Here is a 25,871-nt window from a genome sequence, read left to right as displayed (position 1 = left end):
TCCTTCCATATTCATTTTAGAGCACAGTAAGGTAATGACTTGACTGGAGCAGCTCTAATTTAGAGCTTCTGAAAAGCATCAACACAGTAACTCTATCATCAGGAAAGGTTAAAAAAAAAAAATCTAAAATCAAAACACAAAGTTCATAAGGAAAGGAATGACTGCCCTTTAATTTCAGACACCAGCTAATACTTGGTTAATGAGCATGACATTAAAAAGATGAGTTAAATTTAGCAAAATTTAAAAACATTTCTTTGTACTTCTGTTTAAAACCTACTTCTACCACTTTTTAGATCAATTACTATGTTTTGCATCAAGTTTTGGAGTTTTAAACGTTGATATGAATGCCTATCCTAAAATTATAGGCTCCTGAATATTTTAGATAATAGTAAATATTCTAGATTACAAATTCGGTATGAAAAATTTTAATTAAAACATTAATCATACAAAAATTAAATAGCAAAACCATTTAAAATGACTTACAATTCAAACAGATTTGGCTTACTGATATTTATCAGCTTGTTTTCATAATAACTGATTATTTTCAGCTGAAATCTACTGATAGGACGATCATGGTAACAAGAAATGAGAATAAAGTACATAAAGCTCATAAGCCCTGTGCTCAGCACATAGTGCTCATAAATATTAGTTTTTCTTTTATTATTACTTTGAAAAGACACATAAGTTTTACAAAACATGCCAACTTCAGTTAAGAGCTTCTTACACAAGAAATAGCCACATATGAGGAATCTAGCCTGACATTTTCTGAAAAGAGTATTTTGGAGGAATATACTACATAAAAATTTATATCAATAACTGATAAAAATTCGTCACTAATAAACTGATTTCTGGAATCTAATTATATAGCTTCATGCTACAATTTAAGAGGTCTTTTAGAGAATCATTTTTTTTTAAAAAGTAGAAAGTTACATAATCAAGAAAAGTACCTTTTAATAAGTAACCAAAACATTGTGAAATATTCCTCTTACTGCACATATGGCTCAGTTTCATCTTAATTTTGCAAAAAAAAAAAAAAATGTGGGTTTGAAATAGTAAATGAAACAACTATGTTAATAGAAGGAAGCACAACAAACAATAACATGTTACCCTGCCACGAGCTCTGCCTATTGAAACACTTTACAATTTCAGTCATGCTTTTACTATCAAACAATGTTATCCTGCCACTTCTAGTATGCTAACGAAGATAAAGCTTAACACTCTGCCCTTCTAACAAGAGCTGGAAGAGAATACAGAGATGAATGTGAATCTATAGCATGTTCTACTATATACACTCTCTAATATTCCAAATTTAACAACTTATTGAAATCCAGTCTGAGGTATATTAACACATCAAAATGTTTTAATCCACATCATAGGCTATGTACCATGCAAACACTAGAACCACAACTGCACACAATGGAAGGAGACAGTATCTGTATTTTTGCCACAGCGTTAGCTCAACTGCCACTTCATCTCTTTTTCTGTTCTTCTTCCGACGACCCTTTAGTCTGTTTTCAAAAGCCTCCAGTTCGGCCTAAATCAAAACAATATCATTTTTATTAAATTCAATACATACACTGATTTGAAATTTTCCACTTAGATGAAAATAAACAATTTGGGAAATGTCTTAATAGTAATGGAACATAATAAACATATTGACTTGATTTTTTTTTAAAAAGCTTCTCTCCACTATTGATTATATTCAACAAATTCAGAGTTTAGGTAAGAAAGGGAACTGGGGAGTAATAAAAGTATTTCAGACCATAGGCCTGACTTTGACACTAAATATAGAAACGTTTGATTAAATCAGGGTGCCCTAAAATAAAGACATCAGTTTTATACTTCAACACCGTTAATCTACTGGGGCTCTACAATATACAACTTCTAGCAAGTGCTAAGAGATGCTGAGTGAGAATAAAGATACTTGTAATTCTAGTTTTTTTACAATGCTGGTAATAAACATTGGCAGCTTGTATGGAAGAAATTCAAGTAATGTCAAGAGAAAAAAGCCACCAGAAACTGATCCTTCTCTTTATCAAATACATTTATTCTTCAGGGGAAAAATGCTTCATGCTTTAAATCAGAATGAGTATTTTAGAAAGCAGAATTCTAAAAAGATGGTTCTAAAAAAGGATAACAATGACACTTACTATAAAATGTAAATTTTTATTCTACTGTTAGAACTTATTAAACTTTAATATATGATAATGTCACATGATATACTACATTGCACTATTAACTAAAATGTGTTATTAACTAAAATATATATGTAATATCCATGCAAAATTCTGTAAATGTTTAACAAAAGGAAATACAAACTTCAGTTAAAATATTCATTACTTTGCCCATAAACCACATTTGAAGATGACCTAATCATATCCTTAATTTAATACAAAGCGGCATTTTTCAATAAACCAAAATGTCAGAATACTGTCAAGTGGTTGCTGATATATAGAAAAAAGGTCAAAATATATTAAAAGCAGCCAAACTTGAGAACTACTGACACAGTAAAATAACTGATGCTTTAATGACGGCCCACAGTCATCAGGTATAGCTTAAATTATGTTCTACATACTCTGTTTAAAAGGTCAATAAATAGGGAATATATTTAAGATCTCCATCCATGATAGTTTATAAAAAGGGGAGGGACATTACAAACTATTCTTAATAATTTAATCTCCCAGGATTTCAGACAACCCACGTTTTACTGTATTAGTTCTGACAAGTTATTTTGGGATATTAAAAAAGGCGAAAGATTTATGCGATCTGAAGAGAAACCATAATATTAAGCAAATCAACTTTATATCCCATAAAATATCAAAGGTCATTCTGGCCACCTTTATTTACTACATGAATTGTTTCTAATGTTTTCCCTCAAGTCATGCAAGTTTCAACGTTCTCATTCATAAAGGCAGAAGTTTAGCATATGACATACCCTACGTGATAAGTATAAAGCATCTCAAAATGCAAACTGACAAATAATTACATGTCCTTGTCAGAAAGTTAAGCCACTCTTTGGAGTATATGATCAATGCAGTATTTGAGCAAACAAGAAGTATCAGGAATGTACTTGTTATCTAGGTAACAACAAAGACAAGATTAGAATCCTGCATTTAAGAATCTAATAGGGAAATAGGGGAATGTATTACTAAAACAAATGTATTGGTTAGTAAACAGCACTTATTTTTTACAGATAATCTATAACTCAGTAAACTAGAACTCACATAACTTTAAATGAGTGAAGACACGGGCTCCAGGAAATGCCTTAAAATGGAGACCAGCATATCCCAACCCTCACCCCTCAACCAAAGGAAGAGAGAAAACTCTCATGGCTGGAGAATGGATGGAATTGGCAAGGAAGTAAATTGGGAATATACAAGATATCTGGGACTATATGTGGTCTCATGCTTCTTCAGAGGTTTAGTATAACTGGATTGAAGTAAGTGAATGGCTAGTTTTTGTTCTGTAGGAACTAAACTATTTTCTGTCCAGAATAGAGATGATTAGCTCCTAGTCTGTACTCGGAATATACCTTGTGTTTGCATAAAAACTAACTGCGATGCCAAGAGACGTAAATCTGGGTATTTTGTTCAGTTACCTGTTGTCTTCGTTTTTCCTCTTCAAGAGCAGCTTTGGCTTCCGCTTCTTTTATCTGTTTACAGACATTTGCAAGTAAACTAACATTGTACTCATCAAATCTTATGTAGAATTTTAACATTCTATATAACTCTATACTAACTCTTCCCACTGAGACTCCACCAACCCATAACAACTTTGGGGGCTTTATATTGGAAGTTACTTTAAAAAATGCAAATGTTATACTGAAAAGTATTCCCAAGGCACTAACAGATTAGGGGTTGAGGGGAGGTGGAGTCATACTTATATAAACATTTCAGCTTCATAACTAAAACACATATTAGGTCACGATTCAAAGAGTTACATCATTGTAAACTGAAATGCTTTTAAAACTAGACTTTTTTCTCTTGAGCTGCCATGCTCAGAATCTATAATTAATGGTTAAATACCACTCTTTGTCTACAGTTGAAATTGACCATTTGCCTCAAATGCCCTATCTGGAAGGAAATCCTTAGTTGCAAAAAAAAATCAAGAGTTTATTCATTGATTAGGTTGACGGTGGGAAACAGTGACACCAGAGGTAAATCAAACAGCAAAGAATCCCAAAACTTTATTTTGTATTATTTTAAGCTAATTTTCAGGAGGCTCACCCTAACATTAAGATGAATGACTATGTCCCATAGCACATAACTAACTGGTACAGCGCACGGAAAAATTTAGTACACACTAGACAATAAAAAGCACATCTGAGGATTCAAAACAGGCCTATAAAACCAGGCTTTTATTTCAAAAGCAAAGAAGATGAGATTTTGATTTGTTTGTAATAAGCACATAAAGAAATGCACAAAATAAACAGGGAAAGGCCATTAGCACGTTAAAAATATTTAACCTGACATTACCTCAGATGCTTTCCGCTTCATTTCCTTGCATGTTGTGTCACATTCTATTGAAATCTGATTTTCACGCACTTTGTTGCACTGCAATTCCTACAAATAAAATTTTTTTTAAATTTCACATTTTAAAAGTTTTTTCCCTCAAAGTCCTAACTATATGCCATAAAAAAGCAAAATTTCTCTAACAGCTTAGGTTATGCACATTATTTAACAGTCATGTTCATTAATATTTAATGATGATATGGTTACAAGCATTAAATGTCTTGGGTCAAAGAGTGATTATCACTTTATTTTCTCCTAACTGCAAAAAAGCAAATACCATAAAATTAAAATCATCCATTTAACAATTATTTACTAAGTACCACTATCAACTTGGCTTCAATCTTATTTTTATTCTTTACTTTTCTTTTGTTTCTTGTTATTCTTCTAAAACTTCCAGGGAATAAAATGGTCGAGAGCAGCAACATCCAACACAGCTTTCTGAGATCATGAAAATGTTCTCAGTCTGCAGTACCCAATAGATTAGCACGAACCACATGTGGCTACTTAGCCCTAAAAATGTGGCTAGTGATAATCGAGGAAATGAATGCTCAATATTATTTAATATTGATTTATTAAAATTCAAACTTAAATAGCTACATGTGGCTAGTGGCCACCAAATTAGACAGTGCAATTCTAGACAGTTTTCTGGAGAGCTACAAATTTTTCTCTCAACTAGTAAATTTTTTAAAAGTTTACATGAAAATTGTTCCACAGTTTATATTTGCATTTCACTGCCTCCTAATAAAATAAAAAACCAATCTACTCTTTTCTTGACGATGTGACACCAATATTATGATCAATTTGTGTACTATGCTATAGTAAGTGGTCCTTATTTTAAACAGTCTTAGACTTTCCTTTTGTAGATCTCTGATCAACCTTTTATTCATTCCCTATTTCTTGCTGACAGGTGTCACTTTTGCTCTAAATGTAGCTATTTCTATCAATTTCCCCTTTCTTACCACACTCTCAGACTCTAGTTTTTCAGTTCAAATCTACCAGAGTTAAGAAAGGAGATCATCAAATCCTGTGAGTAAAGTGCATATGTACTGTACTTTACTGAAAGCCCTTTATAGCATGGAATTTTATCACTTAAAGGGATTTTTCCTCCCCTTTAGTCTTCATTTTCGGCTGAGGTTGGTGATAAACACAGTCTTGTCCTCCAAGGATAGTCCAGAAAAAGGAAAAATAACATGAACACATATTAGAGACAAAAATAAATACTGTGTGTTTGTAGACATTAAGTCTATCAGCCTGGAAGAAGGAATCTTTTCTCATTCAAAAGGTACTTATAGAGTGCTTATTACATGCCAAGCACTGTGTTAGAAATAGGGGACACAATAAGGAAAAGTGTATAATAATATGGCAAGTGCTAAACTAATAATAATAGTTAGCAGCTACTATTGAACATAGCAGTCATTGTGCTGAATGCTATAGAAGCATTACCTCTTTTATTCCTTTCAATAAATCTACGTATGAACTCTATTCCATAGATGAGGAAACAAGGTTACCGACGTCCCTAGAATCACAAAGCTCTTAGTCATAAGCCTAAGACAAAGAAAGCCAAGAGGAAGGAGTACCTAAGTCTACCCAAGGGATTCAGGGGAAGGAAGACCTTCCCAAACAGGGAAATGCTTACACTGAGTATTACCAGGAGTCTAGTAAGCAGAGTGGTAAAGGAAAAAAAACACTGTATTTTGCACAGAAGAAGGAATGTTTATACTGCCACAAATTAAAAGGGAGTATAACATACGGCAGGACACTTAAGTAACAGATTCACAGAGGTGACTGCTAAAGGATGAAAGCGAACAAGCATGTACACTGGGTCTACGTATACATACATTATTTCTTAGAAAAAGCATACTGTTTTCCCATGAATGAAGAACCAGTGAAGGACTCAGATACAGTGAAAGATTATGATTAGAGGCAAGGAAATCTGTTACAAAGCTGTTGTCAAAATCCAAGAATGAGTTGTTGCCAAGTTCTAATGAGTGATAAATTGTGCTTGGCTAATAACATGAGATTTGAGAGAAAATCTGAGACATTCCAGACTGAAAGTGGCTTGACTAAGAATTGATTTTCATGTAAAGGTGGTCCAATTTAAACATCTAAAACTTAAGGATTCAATGCCAGAAGAGGTCAAGCCTAGAAATTTAAATTCAGGACTTATCTGCCCTAGGAAATAATAGGAGGAGCTGTGAAATAAATGCAAAGATCCTCAATAAAAGCAAAAGATTCTCAATAAATTATTTGGTGAATGGATAAAGAAAAGAATGAATTTAAAGAGCAGAAAAGGAGACTAGCTTTAGGAAATAACCATAAGAACATGAAGAAAAAAGGAGTTACAACTCTGAGATAGGGAAAATCAGAGGTCAAGAAAGCAGCAAGCTTCAGAAGTCAACAGTGTCAACAGGGAGAGCAAGGCGAAGAGTGGAAAGAGACCTCTCAGCCACGGGCATCTGAGAACTCGCGACTCTTCCTCCCTAAGTTTTACTGAATGGGAGGTAGTTTGTTTCCTCGAGCTTTCCAGTCTTTAGCTTTTGTCCTTTTACTTCTCCATTACCACTATCTTATCTTAAAATGAGTTCTCTCCAAGTTTGAATGTTATTTTATAATTTTATAAGGCTGTGCATGTGAGGTTTTTTTAAGGCAACATTTTCAAAACATAATACTGATGGCAAAACACAATTTTGTGAGAGCAACAAAGGTTAATTCCAGACTATTTCTCAAACCATGAAACTCATTTTATTACTCACATTGTGTTCCTTGTGCAAGAATCTAGAGGGAATTGATTCTGCCCAAAAAAGGGCACTGAACTTGGTTCCAACACAAAATAACCTTTTACCATCAAATTGCTGAAAACTAAACTGCCAAAGTTGATTTTTAAAATAAGCATTTACAGAAATAGATGGGCTAAAAAGATTCTCGGATGGGATAAAAACATTCTAGGAAATAAGACCCTAAAATTAAAAGGCAAAAAATAAAGCCAAAGAACTACCAAAACACCAAAAAAAACAAACAAAAATTTACATAGAAAAGTATTTTTAATAACTTAAAATATTTACCTTTTTTATTCTTTTACAAGGACATCTAAGCTTTACCTTCTGGTTGCAATTAAAGGGACATTCACCAGGATGGCACATCTCTTTGCATCTGTGACCACAAGGAAGCTAAAATAAAGCCAGAATAAAGCAATTATATATTTATATTTTAGTCATACTCTACCTCCCCCTCCCCCCAACAACTATGTTAAGAAGGAGTCCATCACAATAGGGTCACTCAATACTGGATAATTGGCTAATTTTTCAACTTTTTTCTTTTAGATATAAATTACCTTAATTATACAGAAATTTTAAATATTCTCTCCGATTCTACTCCAAGAGTACATCTTACATCAGTCTTATAGCTCATTATAGCCATGTGACGAAGTTCTGGCCAATGGAATGGAGGCATTTAAGTGCTCTGTGCCTGAAAGCATTTCAAGAAGGCACACTCATGTTCTTCCCTTCCCAATGTGCTGGAAATGATATCTAGAGCAATAACGGAAACTCGGAAACATTTATTTTTGCCACTATAGCTGGCCAACCCAACTCAGTAATTGCCATGATGTGTATGTGCTCCCTGTCTTTAATTATCTACTATCTTCTTATCAAGCTTTCAGAGGAAACATTCTCTCCTTTCTATTCAAATCTTATCCAAACTTTGAGAGAGGGCTTAAATCACCATACAAGCATGATATGAGTTTGCCTACATTTGAATAAATAATGATAATTATGTAAAAATCTATTTCTAAATTGTTGTGACATTGCTTGCACTGCTTTGAATTCAAAAAATTCTTTTTAGGTACTTCATATATTTCTGTCTCTCCAACCGGAATGTAAATAAGACACCATTGGTTAGTGGTCAAATTCCAAAGTTAGATTGCCTGAATCACAGATTCCCTGTTTACTAACTGTGGGACCTTAGGCAAGTCACCTCACTTTTCTGTGCTTCACATGTAGAACTGGGAAGAGTAATAGTACTTTATAAAGCTCTTGTGAGGATTAAATGTGCTCAGTATAGTTAGGCATTATAATAAAAGTAATTATAACTTAGTTGAGGGCAAACGTCTTATATTTCTTTGTCTCTCTCATAATCACTAACAAAGATAACTTACAAATAGTATACACCTCAATAAACATTTGAATTCTCCAAATTCTGATCTTTATGACTCACCAGAATGATCCTTCAAAGTATTAACTCCACTCAATTTAAAAAATTCAGAATCCTTTTCCATTGTCTTTAATCTCTCTCTGGTGTGCAACTGAGTTCCTTGCTCTTTAATTTTTGGCTGAGACATTCACGCCAGACTAAGTTTGGATCACTCCCACTGTGCGTTTTCACTAATGCTCTCACAGGGCGGAGTGCTGCTAGAATGAGTTTCACATTAGGCATTCCTGGACCATTTCGGTTCTGTTTTTCCCTACAGCTAATGCTAGGCCTGGAACACTGCTTAACAAGCTCAACATTTATTCGTTATCAAATACTTGCCTCACAGTGGTTGTTTCAAGGCTTTATTATTACTTAACTTCACTCTCACCTTCATTCCTGCCGGTGCCTCTAGCCTGACTTCATAGAGAAGGCAGGCATTTGGAATTAGCTCACCACCCATCTTCTCTTCCCCTCAAAATATGTCTCTATTGCCTCTTGTTCTTTCCTTAATCTGTGAGGCAATGACAGCAGTCATTTCTCTAAAAGTAACTAACCACTCTACTCTAGCTTTAAATCAATGATTCTAAAGGGGAAAGTGAACAGGGAAGCATATCAGAATCAATAAAGGAAGACCTTTTTGAAATTACAAAGAAGCCTGGTTATAGTGTGGCTTCTTACTAATCAGTGTTCTCTCTCTTCAATGTGTTGAGAGTTGATGAAAAGTCAAAAAACATTAGTGTAGATGTTTTCTCTTTCTGCCTCCTAAAAGACCTCATGCTCACGCTTCACAATTTCACCAACAGCTTAAAAATCTCTCTTTTCTCTGGCTGGGTCTTCTGCCTTCAACACGTATGTCCTTTCTCTAAAGACTTCATTGGATCCTGTCACCGCATCTAACTATCATTCCATGAATCTCTTTGCCTTTCACATACAGTGCTGGCAGAAGTTGTAGAAGACATACACTGGGAAGGCTGCCTGGCTCACCACAACTCCCTCAGGGGCCACGGCCACGGCTATGCTACCTGTTCCAGCGCCCTGTCTGTTGCTGCCTGTGCCAAGGGAGGCCCTGGACCCAGGTAGGCCAATCAGATTTCCTCTCCTGATAATCTGAAAACTTGAAAGAGGTGGTGGTTTGAACAAAATCATCTCACTCCCGAGCCCCGTGAGCTCCTGGTGCCAAGCCCCTGGGAGCTGCCCAGATCTCGCCCTGCCAAAAGGTTGGCTGTACGGCATTTCCTTCAGATTCTGTGAACTGTCCCCTGACATCCTCCAAATATACCTTTTTTTTGCGATAAATTAGCCAAAACTGATTTCTGTAACTTGAAAGTAGAATAACAAATTCATCCAGAAGTACACTGTGCGGCATGCAACAGATGTCCCCAAAGCAAAAGTAACATTGTTAATTCTGAAAAGGTATTCAAACTCACTAGTAATCAGGAAAACGTAAATTAAAAATCACAAGATGCCATAAGATTGGCAAAAATAAAAAATTTTGACAATACCAAGTGCTGGCAAGGATGTGAAACAACAGGAACTTTAAAAAATTGATGGTAAACTGAAAATTTACTGATTACAAATTGGTACAACCATTTTGGAAATCAATATGACATTATTTATGAAAGTTGAAATTATACATTCCCTATGACTAAGCAATTGCTCTACGATATGCCTGGAGAAATCTGTGTACCCACATACCAGGATGCACAAATAAGAATGTCCATAGCAGTATTTTTGATAACAACTCAAATTGGAAATAAACAACTTGAAACAAACAATTTACTACCCACAGTAAAACAAACAAACACTAGTATACGATGGAATAAATGACAGCCACATGCAATAGAAATGACAAACATAATAGAGAGCAAACTAAGCAAGTCACAGAGGTTCAAACTTTTGAACTCAATATAAAATGAGGCAAACCATCAAGACTGTTTCCGGATATACATACAGGTAGTAAAAACTAGAATAAAATCAAGGAAATAATTACTAAAAATGGCAGATGGTGGTAACATACAGGATAAAGGGAGGGAAATGTAGTCAGACGGGGACTCTAGTAGACTTGAGAAATGGAATAATGCTGTACTTTTTGAGCTGGGAGGAGTTAAAGGGTGTTCACTGTTTAGCTACTTGTTAAACTGTACATATATGCGTTACGTTCTTTTCAGTATGTGATATTTCATTGTTTTAAAAAATCAAATCATTTGACAATTTCCCTGTTAGATGTACAAGTACGTGTCATCTCAAAAGCCAGGTTATATTCTTTAAAAGCTGAAAAATAGTCACAAAGAAAACTGATCAGAATGCCTAATATATAGTGACTGAATCTTCATTATAGATTTCACAGCAAAAAATAGAGGTTTTTCTAAAACGTCTGACCCTGATACTCACTTTGAAGATGAGATGCCCTCCCCATTGTACTCAAAGTGTGATGGTTTTCTTGAACCCTACTCACCCCAACATCATTCTGCCGGCACTTCAGTAAGTCCTATCAAATGGCTTACCAATAACCAATACTGTCTAGTTCAAAATGCTCCATTTTAATTTCAATGATTAAAAAAGCTCTCTTTAAAAATAATTAAAGAAAGCTTACAAAACAACATTGTTTGTGGATAAATAACCATACCATCATCACCAGGGCTACACATATATAGCACTTACCATATTCTAAGACCTTTACACCTTACTAACTCATTTAAGACTCAGACAACACTCTGAACTGGCTATTATTATTGCCTCCATTTTACATATGAACAATTTGAGTTACAGAGAGGTTAAATAATTTGCCCAAGTAAAAAGTAGAAAAGTTTGCATAGGAATGATAAAACCAAATTCAGAAAAAAATTTAAAAGTAGAAATGTGTATGTGGGCAACAGTTTCAAGTTGGAGTTCTTAATGGTATCTTTATATTTTCTTTTAGTTAACTCCAAACCTAATTAAACAGCCCAGAAGACACACGGAGTGTATATTAGAGAAGCAGTGAAGCTGGAAGGATGTGCCTGTGCCATTCCCACAGTTCACTCTCATTCACATTCCATAAACATTACCCACTGCCTAATATGTACAACCAGGGAACCAGCAACTGCATACAAAGATAAACATGACACCTGCCCACACAGTCCCTGCCCACAAGAAATCTACAGCATGGAGAGGGGAGGAGAAAGTAAACACAAATTTATCAGTACATCAGAACGTATCAGAATCCCACACTTTAATTCTGAGCACAAGATATCTACAGCAGCTTAAAGGAACATAGGTCTTGGCTGACACAGTTCTTGATTCTGCAGCCTAGTGGTTCTCAAAGTGTGGTCCCAGACTAACAGTGTCACTGTTACATAAGAGCTTATTAGAAACGCAAATTCTTGGGCCCCATTCCAGGCCCACAAAATCAGAAACTCTAGGGTGGGGCTCATCAATGTTTTAACAAGCCCTTGAAGTGACTCTGATGTGCACTGACGTTTGAGAACACTGCTGTAGCCTTACCAATATCAAGAGGCCATAAACTAGGATGAGTGCTACTGGACACAATGAAATTCACCTGTCCATTCCTAGGTTACTCCAAACTATAATAAGCATTTGGATTGTTCCCAGCCTACAGATATATTTTTCAAGAAAGCCCAAGAAGACTCTAGCAATACCAGGAGCTCCAGAATGGCCTAGAATCCTAAATCATGAGCATAGACAAATTTTTAAATAAACAGTGCCCATTCATCTAGTCCCACCAAATGTCATAACAGCATCACAAGTGAATCACAGCCAAGGCAATGCTGAATTGCAAATTATCCTTAAGACAATTAAATTATCTTATTTCTAACTATAATATCATGCCAAGTTACTGTGTCAGATTAAAAATAAAACTCTCAACGACCTATTACTAGGATCCGAACTCGGACAGAAGAAAATTTATTTTAACAAGGGAAAACTCAAGATTTGAAGAATTCAGAAAATTAAATTTGAAATATTCTATGCCCCTAGTTTTACTTATATTAACAAAGACAGGATTATTAAAATAATCATTTATTGCTTGAAATGGTCTCCTTTATATAATCTTACATAAATTTTGACATTCCCAGGTTCTTGTTCCAACACTTCTTAAACAGAAATCATAAAAAGCCCAAAGTTTTAGTTAAAAGGAAATATGCATTGTTAACAAAAAGGCCTATCATGCATTGATTTATGTTTTTATTTAACCAAAGAGACTACTATATTGAAGACTGTTGCCATCTCTTCCTGACTCTAAATAGGATGAGAAACACTTAGATAAGTGTATAAAGACCAAGAATTAAAAGAAAAGAGGTACTATTAATAAGTCTATAAATCAAAAGGATTCCTTTATAAATGTCCACCGAAATCAAATAATTGTCACTGCCCTATCCCCAACCAAAAAAAACGGGGCACCCTTACTTTTAGATTGGCCAAATACAGGTGCACAACTTTGGTTTCTCAAAGTATTGTCATGATAAATCACTAGTGAGTTTTTACCTTTTTACTCTGAACAATTTTTTGAAACCATTTTTGATAATTTTAGTTTGAATACAATGCATATACAACCATCAGAATCTTTAAAAACAAAACTTTATACCATATGAATGCTTTATACTAATTAATTCAAAATAACAATGAACTTTCAAGTTCACACATACACATAGAGACGTATTTGTGTTTTTAAAAACCTACTATGGATTTACTGTCTAACTGCTTATGACCCACACAGTTCTTGATCTATCTATATTTTAAGTCTGAATCACATTCTGGGGAGGGGTAAGCATTAGGTCAAAATTTTAGTGTATAAAGTATACAAGGTACCTTTAAAATGCTTAAAAAAAAAATCTTCTAAGGGTCATTCCTATCCTTAATATCCCCAAATTTCATAAAGAGATGTGCATCTACCCTAACTATATGTATTACACTTTTACAGAGAGCAATCACATTTTTCTTTCTGGACCCACATTTCCAGTGAAAGACCTGAAACAGGATGACCAAAGAAGAAAATAGAAAACCCAAGAGAAGCAATGCCCAAGAAATACAACTTAAAAGGATCTATTAAAACTTACCTCTTTAGGACACTGATTTTTGCAACAACTGAGAAGGTTCTTTTCATTTACATCAGCTGTGGTTATTTTTCTAAAAACAGGAGAGGAAGTTTTGATAACATTTAAACCAAAGTCCATTTTAAAGCATAAGTTTCCAAAAATATTTCACAATCTCAAGCATATCCATAAAATTATCTTACTTATTTCATTTTCTCCTGAAAAATATTTTTAAGTGTGTCTCCATGACAATTACCTTCAAATTACTTAACCGTTCTGATAGATCAAGCCATCCAGCCCTTTATCAACTATCAACAAATTAAATGCCAAAAGGGCAATACTGCAAGAAGTACAAAACGCAGATGAAATAGCACCTGTGCCTGGCCTCTCTTTAATAGTTCCTGTACTATCTTTCCCTATAGATCAATCATTATTCACAATTACAGTTCTTCTTAGAGGCTCTTCATAAAAGATTAAAAACTAGTGGTTTAATATGTTTCTTCAAATTGAAGGTAGTCAGTGGGAAATGAAGTAAGCTTATTAGAAAAGCTTTTTTTCAGTCATTTTTGGATAAGCCATCTATTAATGTTGGAAGTTCATTCATTTCAGATTAGATCATTTTAGATCAGTCTGTGCTTTTCTCTCTGACCCAGTAGGTAGGTAATTCAGAAAAAGTCACAAACACCAAGGAATAAAACTACTTTCCAATAGGCAGTTGAACAGAACCACCAGACACCGCATGAGTCAGCAGCTAGTGACAATCTAAAAACCCCTATCACATGGACCTCCTTTTCCTCTTCCCCATTACCTTCCTTCTCTTTCCTTGATACTTTCTTTTCCTGCTTCTATTTCCCTTCCAGACACAATTGCCAAAACATACCATAAGCTTAGCCTCATTAACCTCAAAATTATCTTAAGTATTTGTAACAAATTCGTTGTAAATGTACTCTAAGATAACATGCAATTTTCTTGGCAAAATTTCACTTAACAATATCACAGACTTTTTTATGCTGGCTGTACTAAAAATTGTATATTTTCATTCTTACAAGTATGGCACTCACTTCTGAACTTGAGTTAATATCATTTTGTTCCTGTTACTCTGTAATTAGGAATAAATTAATTACTTTTCAAGGCCTATATCTTTTATACCTAATTTCTATAAAACATAGTTACATGCAGCAGAAAAGGACTAAAAGGACAAGATGACTTATGAAATAACTCACTGAATTAAAGCAAATGAAACTATCAGAACAAATACTGAGACTGAAGAATTCTGCATGAAAACATGCACATTAAATATGTATTCAAGAAAAGGAAAAAGGAACTCTGGACAGCTGCGGTAACGGAAGCCAGCTCAATCCAAATGTATCCACACAACCCGCAAAAAACCATTCAGCTGATCAATAACAAATAAAATCACTCAAATCCCAAGACCTCGGCATAATTAGAAGATCAAAATTTCCACACACTTCAAATTACCTTTAAGTAGAAAAATAAATATCAATCCCTAGCAGAGCTATTTCTCAAGCTCCCATAGTAAGTGCTGTGAGAGAGCTAGTGAAGTTCTGGAAAAGCTAAGCAGAAAAAAGAAGAGGGGCAGAGCTAAAATCACACCAGAAAAAGAAAGCCCAACCTAAGTGTGAAAATACTGAAAAGTTTCAGCTGATCAGAGCACTAGCTAAAGGGCAGAGACTATTAAAAGTGCACAAGAATTAAGGAACCAATCTTGGAAAGGCAGCACTCCGGGAAGAAGGTAAAAAGGGAAAGACGGCCTTTGGAGAGTACAGGATAAAGGGAAAAAGAAGCGAGAGGGGGAAATTTAGGACTCTGCAAGACCAAACAAAACCACCTCTTTTTGTCAGTATCCCCCATTAATATAGCAAAACTGCCCTCTTAACTCTCCCTAAAAACCTTCTAAAGCTATTTTTATTTTTAAAGATTGGCACCTGAGCTAACATAGGTTGCCAATCTTTTTGTTCCCGTCTTCTTCTCCCCAAAGCCCCCCAGCACATAGTTGCATACTCTAGTTGTAGGTCCCGCCGGTTGTGCTATGTGAGATGCTGCCTCAGCATGGCCTGATGAGCAGTGTCATGTCCGCGTCCAGGATCCAAATCTGCAAAGCCCCAGGCCACCGAAGTGGAGTGGGTGAACTTAACCACTCGGTCACGGGACCAGCCCCCTAAAGCTAGTTTAGTTTTAACATTTTACTTTTAAAACTTCAATGAAATAATTTTAATATTTAAAAAGAATAAAATTTGGCTTTTACAAGCGAACAAAGCATAAGTCTAGAGTGTTAAGTGGCAAAAACAAATTTAAGATAATATTAACAGACATTTTTCCAGAAGTACTTATGCTCAAAAAGTCAGAAATGAAGTCATATTCCCAAATTTAACTTGAGTAAAATATACTTACAAAAAGCCCACTTTATAGACTTGCATGAAATGGAGCTGAATAAGTTAGGTAAATTATGTTAGACCATGATTAAATAGAAAAAAAAATGTGAATTTTTTTCCCTCCACATTATCCATAAGCAAAAATTTCCATTTTTTAAGTAAGGAAAATATAGAGGTCATACCCTCATATGATAAATGCTATAACAGCAACATTTTTAATAAACAAAACCCTATCTTTTAAATCTATAATTTAAAAACTATGTCTAAGTAACTATGTGCAAGTCAATTTTCGATCCAAGAAAATTCTAGTTTGACACTGTTATTTGAATGATCTGTTACAGGAGTGTTTCTCCTATTTTTTTTCTTTTTCTTTCTTTTTTTCTCAGAGGAAGATTTGCTCTGACCTAACACACATGCCAATCTTCCTCTATTTTTCAGTATATGGGTTGCCAACACAGCATGGCCATTGACAGAGGAGTGTAGGTCCATGCCCAGGAGCGGGGCCTGGGCCACTGAAGTGGAGCATGCTAAACTTAACCACTAGGCCACCAGGGCTGGCCCTCTCCTATTTTTTTTAAAAGCGGTGATATGACTTTTTTCCTAACAAAATCTTATACAAAATCCCCAAATGGAAAAAAGCAGAATTGCCCTCGTTGAAATTCGGGTGAAGTACCTAGAAGGTGAAGTTTTCTATATGTCTTCCTTCCAGGTCTCTATGGGAAAATGTGGTCCTCCTGAGTCTAAGAAGCATACTGACAACTATTCCTTAAAGTATACAGTAGTGGGTCCTGAATTATAAAAGCACACCAATTAAACTAACTGTAGTAAAACAAGAATATTTCCTCAGTCCACTTACCTACATTCCACATACAGGCTTGTGATCTTGCAGTGACATTTTATTCTAAGCATCTGAACACAAGGAGGACATTCTCCAGGGTGACATGGCAAAACACACGGGTGAGGACAGCCTGGCGGCCGTGACTTAGAGCACCCTTCTTCACACTGCAGGCATTCTGGGCCAGCCTGATAAACAGCAAGAAAATAGAGCACCTAAGTACAGAAGTCTAACATTTTTATATGCTAAAGTTCTAAAATTTATATATATATTAGAAACACAGTTAACAAAATGGTACATGCTTTCACTCATTTTAAAAATATTCAAAATGAAGAACAGCAAGAAAACCAATATGACCCTTATTCACAAAGATTTTTGTCCACAAAACTCATTAAATCAAACTGTGTCACCTTTAAAATGAACTTGATTATATGAAGTTCCCCTACTAAAAATGTAAATTACTTCCTAAAGAATAGTCAGTGGCAGGAAAAAAACAGTAAAAAGTTACCAATTCACTTCCACCTGATAAGAATGATCATCACCAAACTAAAGAAATCAACACAGTTAAGGGATCAATAAAGATTCCCAAAGTACTCAATGTTCTGAAGATATTAATCTCATCCTCCCAAAGAGAAACACATATAGAGGGCAAAAATGAGAATGACCAGCAGTTTAATTCATTTTTTATGCACTTCAATGAACCAAAATTAAATTACATTTACAAATAAAGGAAGCTCAATGTGTGTAATTAATAAGGCACCTCGCTGCTTTAGTAATTTAATAATTTAAGTTAGTATCTATCTACTAAAGAAGGTTAAATTTTTATTGCAGGATATTGTTTATTTTCACGTCATACATGAGGTAAAATAAGAGAGCTATAGACATGGACGCTTAGATCTTAAAGGTTAAACATCTTTTATTATTCCTAAGTACAGTCATGAGTATAAAAGAATTATTAAATCAATAAAATTCTAAGCTATTTTTGACACATGGGATTAAAAAAAGTGTTTAAAATTATGAAAAATTCTTCTATGAGTAATTTTTATTTTTTTAATTTTAAAAAGTATATTCATTCATTCCACAAATCCTTATTCAGCATTTATGTGCCAGGCACTGTTGCACACACTGGGAATATGCAAGATGGGAGAGATCCCTGACCTAAGGAAGGAACTTCATTTAAGTGGGGAAGGTAAAGAACATAATAGAATTGTCTTCATAAATACTCTGAAAAAAGACAAAACAGGATAAGAGAGAGTGATAGTAGCAACAAGAAGGAAGCCTGTCTGATAAAGGGCACAGTTGAACAGAAATTGAGTTAAGTAAGGGAGAGAGCCATAAGAATATGGAGCTTCAGAGAAAAGGAATAAGTGCAAAGGCTGTGAGGTAAGAATAAACTTGGGATGCTCAAAAAATAGCAAGAACAGAAGTAGAAGTCAGCAAGCAAGGGAGTGATGAGTGAAGAGGTGGGGAAGGTAGACTGGAGCAGGGTCATTATAAAGCCTTATAGGCCATCGTAAGGCCCTTGGATTCTATTCTCAGAGTGACTGAAAGCCACTGAAGGGTTTTGAGGGGGGAGACGACACTGGCTCACATTCTTAAAAGATGAATCTGCCTGATGTAATAAGACAAAAGAGGGAGTAGAAAGGTTGGCTGGGAAAATATTGGAGAAATCTAGGCAAGGGGTGACGGTGGCTTAGATGAAGATGTTAGCGATAGAAGTTATAAGAAATGGTGAGATTCGGGACCTATTTTGAAGATAAACCTAACAAGATTTGTGTGGGGCAAGGACAATGAAGACAAAGAAATCAAGCAATGTTCCTATGTCTTAAATCCGCACAACTGGGTAAAAATGGTGATACAACCTTCTGAAACGAGAAAGACTGGAAGGATAGGCAATGAGTCACAAAATACACAAACGTAACCAAAGATAACACAGTCTATTCCATTTGTTTTTTCCTGGCTATGTGGTACATCTGCAATAACCTCCATTTAAATAACATGAGTAGAAGAGCTTACTGGGCTGGGAGTTAGGACATCAGCAATACTAATCTCCGAATTGCTACTCTCTTGTTGTGTAATCAAGGACACATTACTAGATAAGGTTCAGTTCCCCTATCAGCAAAACAAGATTTATACTAATGATATGAAACTTCTTCCAGCTATTAAAAAAAAATCACTGAATCTGTACTTGCTAAACTATCTTCCTGGATAACTTCCAATATCAACTTCTATCCTCTAGGAGAGACTATCTTAACTAGGAAATACAGTAAGTCTGGCTGTCAAGTATCTTATGCAGTTCTCATAAAAAAAAAAAAAAAACACGGGCTGGCCCAGTTGCATAGTGGTTACATTCTCATGCTCCACTTTGTCAGCCCTGGATTTGCCAGTTTGAATCCTGGATGCAGACCTACACACCGCTCATCAAGCCATGCTGATGAGGCATCCCACACAGAAGAACTAGGAGGACATACAACTAGGATGTACAACTATACATTGGGGCTTCAGGGAGGAAAAAAAGAAAAGGAAGATTGGCAACAGATTTTAGCTCAGGGACAATCTTCATCACCAAAAAAAAAAGGAACCATTACTTCCATTAAAAAAAAACACAGAAGTTTCAATCCAGGGAGCAATATTGGGATAATCCACAATAATTCCCCAATCAGTCACACCAGTTTTTGAAATGAGTTTTTTCTGATTCATTCAACTTTCTGGAAATCCAGGGAGGAGAGAGATCCTAGTGAGTCAGGGGATGGTGAAAGGAAAGCAGAATAAACATTTGGGTTATTATCACAAATTGGAAAACTAATCTTAATAAGTGAAATTCTTTTTTCCCATTTTAGTGAAATATATTAGACATTGTGTAAATTTAAGGTGCTCAACACATTTGATACATTTATGTACTGTAATATGACTGCAATTGTAGCGATAATTAGCATCTCTATCATATTACAGAATTATCCTTTCTTTTTAATGGTTGAAATAATTAGCAAGTTTGATGATAATAATGAAATTCTTTTTTTAAAAAATCAGTGAAACGTGACACATCACATGCACTGCCTTTAGCAGTGATTCTCAAACATTCTTGAAAATGATTAATCACTTGGGAATCTTGTTAAAATGCTAGGTGGGGCCTGAGATTTTGCAGGTCTAACAAGATTCCAGGTGATGCCAGTGCTGAGGGTCTGCAGACAACATTCTGAGTGGCAAGGGTCTATAACATAATTATGTAGTAAATGTATGTGTAATTATGTACATATATTTTTTTCTCCCTTTTACTTATTTTTGGTGACAGATTTCCCCCAAAGAGAAAAGACCATCCTCATTACTGTATTTCTTCTTTCAGTGACTCAAAAAATATTTGAGGGGCTGGTCCAGTGGTGTAGTGGTTAAGTTCACACACTCCGCTTCGGCGGCCTGGGGTTTCCAGATTCTCATCCTGGGCACAGACCTAGCACCATTCATCAAGCCATGCTGTGGAAGCATCCCACATAAAATAGAGGAATACTAATACAGATGTTAGCTCAGTGACAATCTTCCTCAAGCAAAAAGAGGAAGAGTGGCAACAGATGTTAGCTCAGGGCCACTCTTCCTCACCAAAAAAAAAAAAAAAATTGAGACCATGTTTGCCTGGGAAACACACACCATTTCAATTGCCATTAGTCTCACCTGAACCTTACCCATCAATCACAGTTCCACTCACTACAGCCAATGAATTAGACAATAGGGCTATCTGTTGCTCATGGTAGCAATCAAAGCCATCACACATAACAATAGCCTTGATTGGACCGACATCTGAGGGTAAGGCCAGGAAAGGAGACCAGAGTAGAGTTAAAAGCAATAGAGCTTTGATTCCAGTGAATTCAATAAATGCTTATTGAACACCTGCCATGTTGTAGGCTCTGTGCTACAACTCAAGTTTAAAAACCGTATTACAAATTCCAGAGGCATGTGGATCAAGAGATACATACTAGAAGCCTTTCTCCAGTGGGTCTCAAATGAGGTGTTATCGTAAGGAATTAATTTTTAAAAGTTTCTGAATTATTTAGCTTTTAATATATAAATTAGAGTGATTGCAAAGTTATCCCCCAAATAACATAATTTTCACTCATTTGCACTGCAGTAGCCTTCCTTGAGTGGGAGACAGGAATGCACTTGTAGCTCAACTGAGAAGAACTGCACATACTTATAATCCATATCTTGCCACATCGCCTGCCCAGGAAGCAATGGTGGGATAATCCAAGAGAATTCCCCCATCATTGTGATATCAGCTCTTAAAATGAGGTTTTCTTACCCATCTGATGTTCTGAAAATCTAGAGGAAAGCTGTACAGCAGCTATACCCTAACTAGTTAAAGTGGTTTTGAATCATTATAATTATTTGTTAGTTTCATTTTACAATTCCAATTATGTTTTTCATTTTATCATGAGTACCTTTTTATTGAGGATCAAGGCACAGATCAATGAAGAAATTATAAAATATTTACATGTATGTCTGCACATGAGGAAGAATATTGCTGACATTTAGGTTGTCATATATTACAATTACTAAATCAAAGACAAAAAACCTAACAATGCAAGTGAAAATTTCAGTAACACAATTCATACTAATAATTTAAACATTCATAAATTTAATCTTACTTAATAAAAATGAAGCTTAAAATTTATGACTTATTCTTCATTATGCACACTTGCTAATATTATCATAATTGCCTACAGAATGGAAGTCTAGGAAAAACAATTATTTTAAAAATAGAATGTAATATTATTTAAAATTTGATTCGCTGCATTTGTTTTTCCTTGTAAAATGGCAATTTTAGAGATCTTTGAATGGCTAATTTCTCATATGCTTATAAAATGCTTTTACAGAATTTGACACACCCATACACACACCCCACACTGTGATGCTATTTACCTTACTTTCAATGAAAGATTAGGAATTTATTAAAATTGTGAACATCATCTATCATACATGTCAGGTTTGAAAAATAGCTGGGAGCAAATGCTCCAGACTAAGTTCAGAAATATGAATGGACAGAACTAGAGGTGATATTGCCACCTACTATCAAGATACATAATTTCCGTACTTTTATCATAAAATCAAATCCTATGTAGTAGCACCATCACTGACTAATTGCCCCAAGGAACTCAAGGGTGGGTTGGAAGCATTTAACTGTTTAAGAGATGCAATTACCAACCACCCTGAACCAGACCAAGCCTCACCAGAAGAGCTACGCCTATGACCTCTGCCTCATTTTCAATGCTAAGATCTCTCCAGGACAATCTTAGGCCTTATTACCGTCACCTGCAGTGTATGTGGGAAGCATGTTTTCCAACTGAGCCTGTGCATGCAAATACCCCCCTCTCCCTTTTGAATATTCACCCCCCAATGGAAATAAAAGGCCTCTGCTTTCCTTTGTTCAGGGACAGCCACAACTTCGGAAATGATTCCACGTGGCCTCCTACTTGCTGCAAATAAGTTCTACTTTGTGTGACAACTACTTCTGGTCAAGAGTCTGATTTTAACTCTGCCAAGAGGCGAACCCACTTTTGGTTCAGTAACAACACAGGTACAATATGTAACGAATACCACATTAAAAGGCATACTATTATGAGCCAGCACAAAGATATAGAGCCACATACACTAAGCTGTTAGCGTTAATTCTCCTAGGAAAGCAAAGGAAGAAGGGATGAGGCAAGAAAGAGGAAAGAAGTTAATATCAAAATGGAAAAATATTTAAGGCATAATTATTGAACAAAATGTTTCAAGCATACTATAAGCATATATACATTCGACCTAAAGACATTACCTTGTTTTTGCCAGTGCTGGCATCAACTTCAGTTACTTTGTGGCATTCCTTCATACACGTATGATTCTGACAACCTAAGGTTCGGCCACAAACTCTCTTGCAAGAGTAGGGTCCTACAGCATGGCATGGTAGTGGACTCACCTTTAAAAAAAAAAAAAAGGAAAATCAGCACAACACACACACAAAACCTTCTGGACCCATGTTTCCAAAATGACTCTGTTATCATGTGAGAACAAGTTTCACAAAGGTCTAATTCATTTTCACTATAACAGTTATTATCAAAACCAAAGTAACCTATCAAAAAAAACCCAAAGAATGAATGCCAACAAGCAAAACATTCTATTCCTAAAAGGGAGATTCAATGTAATGATTCTGTAGTGAATCCATATTCATCGACTAAGTCTCAAATAAAAGCACCGTACATTTTTAAAATTAGCAAACTCTTGCCTTTGTAGCACTAAACTAATACTTCAACTTTGTTATTTCTAACAATCCTAGTAGAGAAGAGGTAGAGATTACAAGCTTTACTTAAAACTTGTGCCTATAACTCACCTCATGCTTCCCAAGGCATTCCCTGCAAGAGAAAAATAAAATGAAATGAAAATATTATAAATTCTTCAAAGATAATACCTAAACCAAAGAGGCTAACTCCACTAGTTTGTTTTATTAAGAATAAAAAATAAACACATATGGAAATAAGTGATTATAGAAAGGCTGCAGGATACAAAGTTAATATATAAAAGGCAAGAGCTTTCCCATATACCAGCAACGAGCTGGAATTTGAAATTAAAAGCATACCACCATTTATACTAGCACAAAAAAATGAGATACTTAGGTATACGGCTAACAAAATATATACAGATCTATATGAGGAAAACTACAAAACACTGATAAAAGAATTAAAGAAGGTCTAAATAAATGAAGATATTCCGTGTTTGCCAATAGGAAAGTGCAATATTGTTAAGATATCACTTCTTCCCAACTTGATCTAGATTCTATACAATTTCAATCAAAATCCCAGCAAGTTATTTTGTGGATATTAATAAACTGATTCTAAGGCCTATACGGAGAGACAAAAAACCCCAATCCAGTAGTGAAGCAGAATGAAGTCAGAGGAATGAGACTACCCAACTTCAAGACTTGCTATAAAGCTACAGAGATCAAGACAGTGATGAAAACAGGTTGGTGAAAACAGGTCAATGGAACAGAAATAAAGTCCCCAGAAATGGACCCACACAATTATAGTCAGTGGATCTCTGACAAAGGAGAAAGGCAAGTGAACGGGGAAAGAATAATCTTTTCTAAAAAGTAGTTGGTGCTGGAACACAGGGACATCTACACAGAAAAAAAAAAATCCAGAGAGACCTTACACCTTTCATGAGAGTTAACTTGAATGGGTCGTACACCATAAAATGTATGCTTGTAAAGAGTACAATTCAGTGGCTTTGAATATATTCACAAAGTCATACAACCATCACCACCATCTAATTCTAGAATATTTTCATAATCCCAAAGAGAACTATTAGAAGTCACTCCCACATGGTCCTCGACCCCTAGCTGCTGGGACAACCACTAATCTACTTTCTGTCTCTATGGATTTGTCAATTTTGAACATTGCACATAAATGGAATCAAACATTACGTGGTTTTTTGTGTTTGGCTTCTTTCACTTAGCATACTGTTTTCGAAGTTCATCCATGTTACAGCATGTATCAGTAAGTCACGCATTTTTATGGCTGAATAATATTCCACTGTATAACTAATCCACATTTTGTTTATCCATTCACCAGTTGACAGATAGCAGTAACTTGCCATTTCTTCCTCCCCCAGACCCTGGCAAACACTAATCTGCCTTCTGTTTCTATAGATTTGTCTATTTGGGAAATTTTGTATAAATGGAATCATATAATATGGGACCTTTTGTGACTTCTTCCATTTAGCATATTTTCAAGGTTCATTCATGTTATAGCATATATCAGTACTTCATTCAATTTTATTGTCAATTAATATTCCATTGTATGAACATACTATTTTTTTTTAATGCATACCTTAGTTGAGGAACATCTGGGTTGTTTCCACTTTTTGGCTATTAATAGTGCTACTATGAATGTTCAAGTTTTTTGTGAACACATATTTTTAATTCTCTTGGGTATATACCTACGAGTAAAACTGCTGGGTCATAAGGTAACTCTTTGTTTAGTTTCCTGAGGAACTGCCAAACTGTTTTCCAAAGTAGCTACGACATTTTATGTTGCCAACAGCATTGTATGATGGTTCCAACTTCTCCATATCTTCACCAACACTTATTATATGTCTTTTTAATTTCCTAAATGGAATAAAATGGTATCTCATTGTGGTTTTGGTTTGCATTTCCCTTATAACTAATGATAATGAGCATCCTTTCACACGTATTTACTGGCCATTTGTAGATCTTCTTTGAAGAAATGTCTATTCAAAGGCTTTGCCCATTTTTTACTTGGATTATTTGTCTTTTTGTTTCTGAGTTTAAGAATTATATATATATTCTGGATAACACACTTTTACAAGACACATGACTTACAAACATTTTCTCCCATTCTGTGGGTTGTCTTTTCAATTTTTTGACAGTGTTCTTGAAGTACAATTTCTTGATAGCGCCCTCTGATTTGACTTACTTTTTATAAAGTTCAATTTTCGTTAGGTGTCATCTCTAACAAACCACTGCCTAGGGCACAAAGATTTACATCTACATTTTCTTCCAAGAGTTTAACAGTTTCAGCTCTTATTTGTAGGTCTTTGAACCACTTTGAGTTAATATTGATATATATTATGAGGTAGGGATCCAAATTCATTTTTTTCCATGTGAATATCCAGTGTCCCAGCACCATTTACTGGAAAAAAAAAACATTCTTTCCTCCATTGAATTGTCTTGCCACTCTTGTCAAAAATCAATTGACCGTAAATATATGGGTTTCTTTCTAGACTCTCAATTTTATTTCATATATCAGTATCCTTATGCCAATACCACACATTCTTGATTACTGTAGTTTTGTACTAAATTTTAAAATCAGGAAACATGAGCCCTCTAACGTTGTCCTTTACTTTTAAGGCCATTTTAGTTATTCTGGAT

General features: G+C 35.1%; 1 protein-coding gene across 6 annotated transcripts in view; it reads right to left on the bottom strand.

Annotated features, from left to right (window-relative positions):
- Positions 1-409: 409 nt before the first annotated feature.
- The window catches only part of NFXL1 (nuclear transcription factor, X-box binding like 1), a 56,160-nt gene continuing 30,698 nt past the window's right edge, over positions 410-25,871 (bottom strand). For all 6 annotated transcript variants that reach the window (XM_014857128.3, XM_070505949.1, XM_070505948.1 and 3 more), the window contains 8 exons: positions 23,316-23,337; positions 22,764-22,904; positions 16,979-17,145; positions 13,754-13,823; positions 7,574-7,678; positions 4,476-4,562; positions 3,599-3,652; positions 410-1,534 (listed from right to left, as the gene is read on the bottom strand). In XM_014857128.3, the coding sequence (XP_014712614.2) occupies positions 1,361-1,534; positions 3,599-3,652; positions 4,476-4,562; positions 7,574-7,678; positions 13,754-13,823; positions 16,979-17,145; positions 22,764-22,904; positions 23,316-23,337 (820 nt within the window). In that variant the 3' untranslated portion in view covers positions 410-1,360. The remainder of the gene's footprint in view (positions 1,535-3,598; positions 3,653-4,475; positions 4,563-7,573; positions 7,679-13,753; positions 13,824-16,978; positions 17,146-22,763; positions 22,905-23,315; positions 23,338-25,871) is intronic.

This window comes from Equus asinus, chromosome 3 (genome assembly GCF_041296235.1).
Source record: "Equus asinus isolate D_3611 breed Donkey chromosome 3, EquAss-T2T_v2, whole genome shotgun sequence".
Taxonomy (NCBI): Eukaryota; Metazoa; Chordata; class Mammalia; order Perissodactyla; family Equidae; genus Equus; species Equus asinus.
The sequence above is the reverse complement of the archived record's forward strand: the minus strand, read 5'-3'. Positions and strand labels throughout refer to the sequence as shown.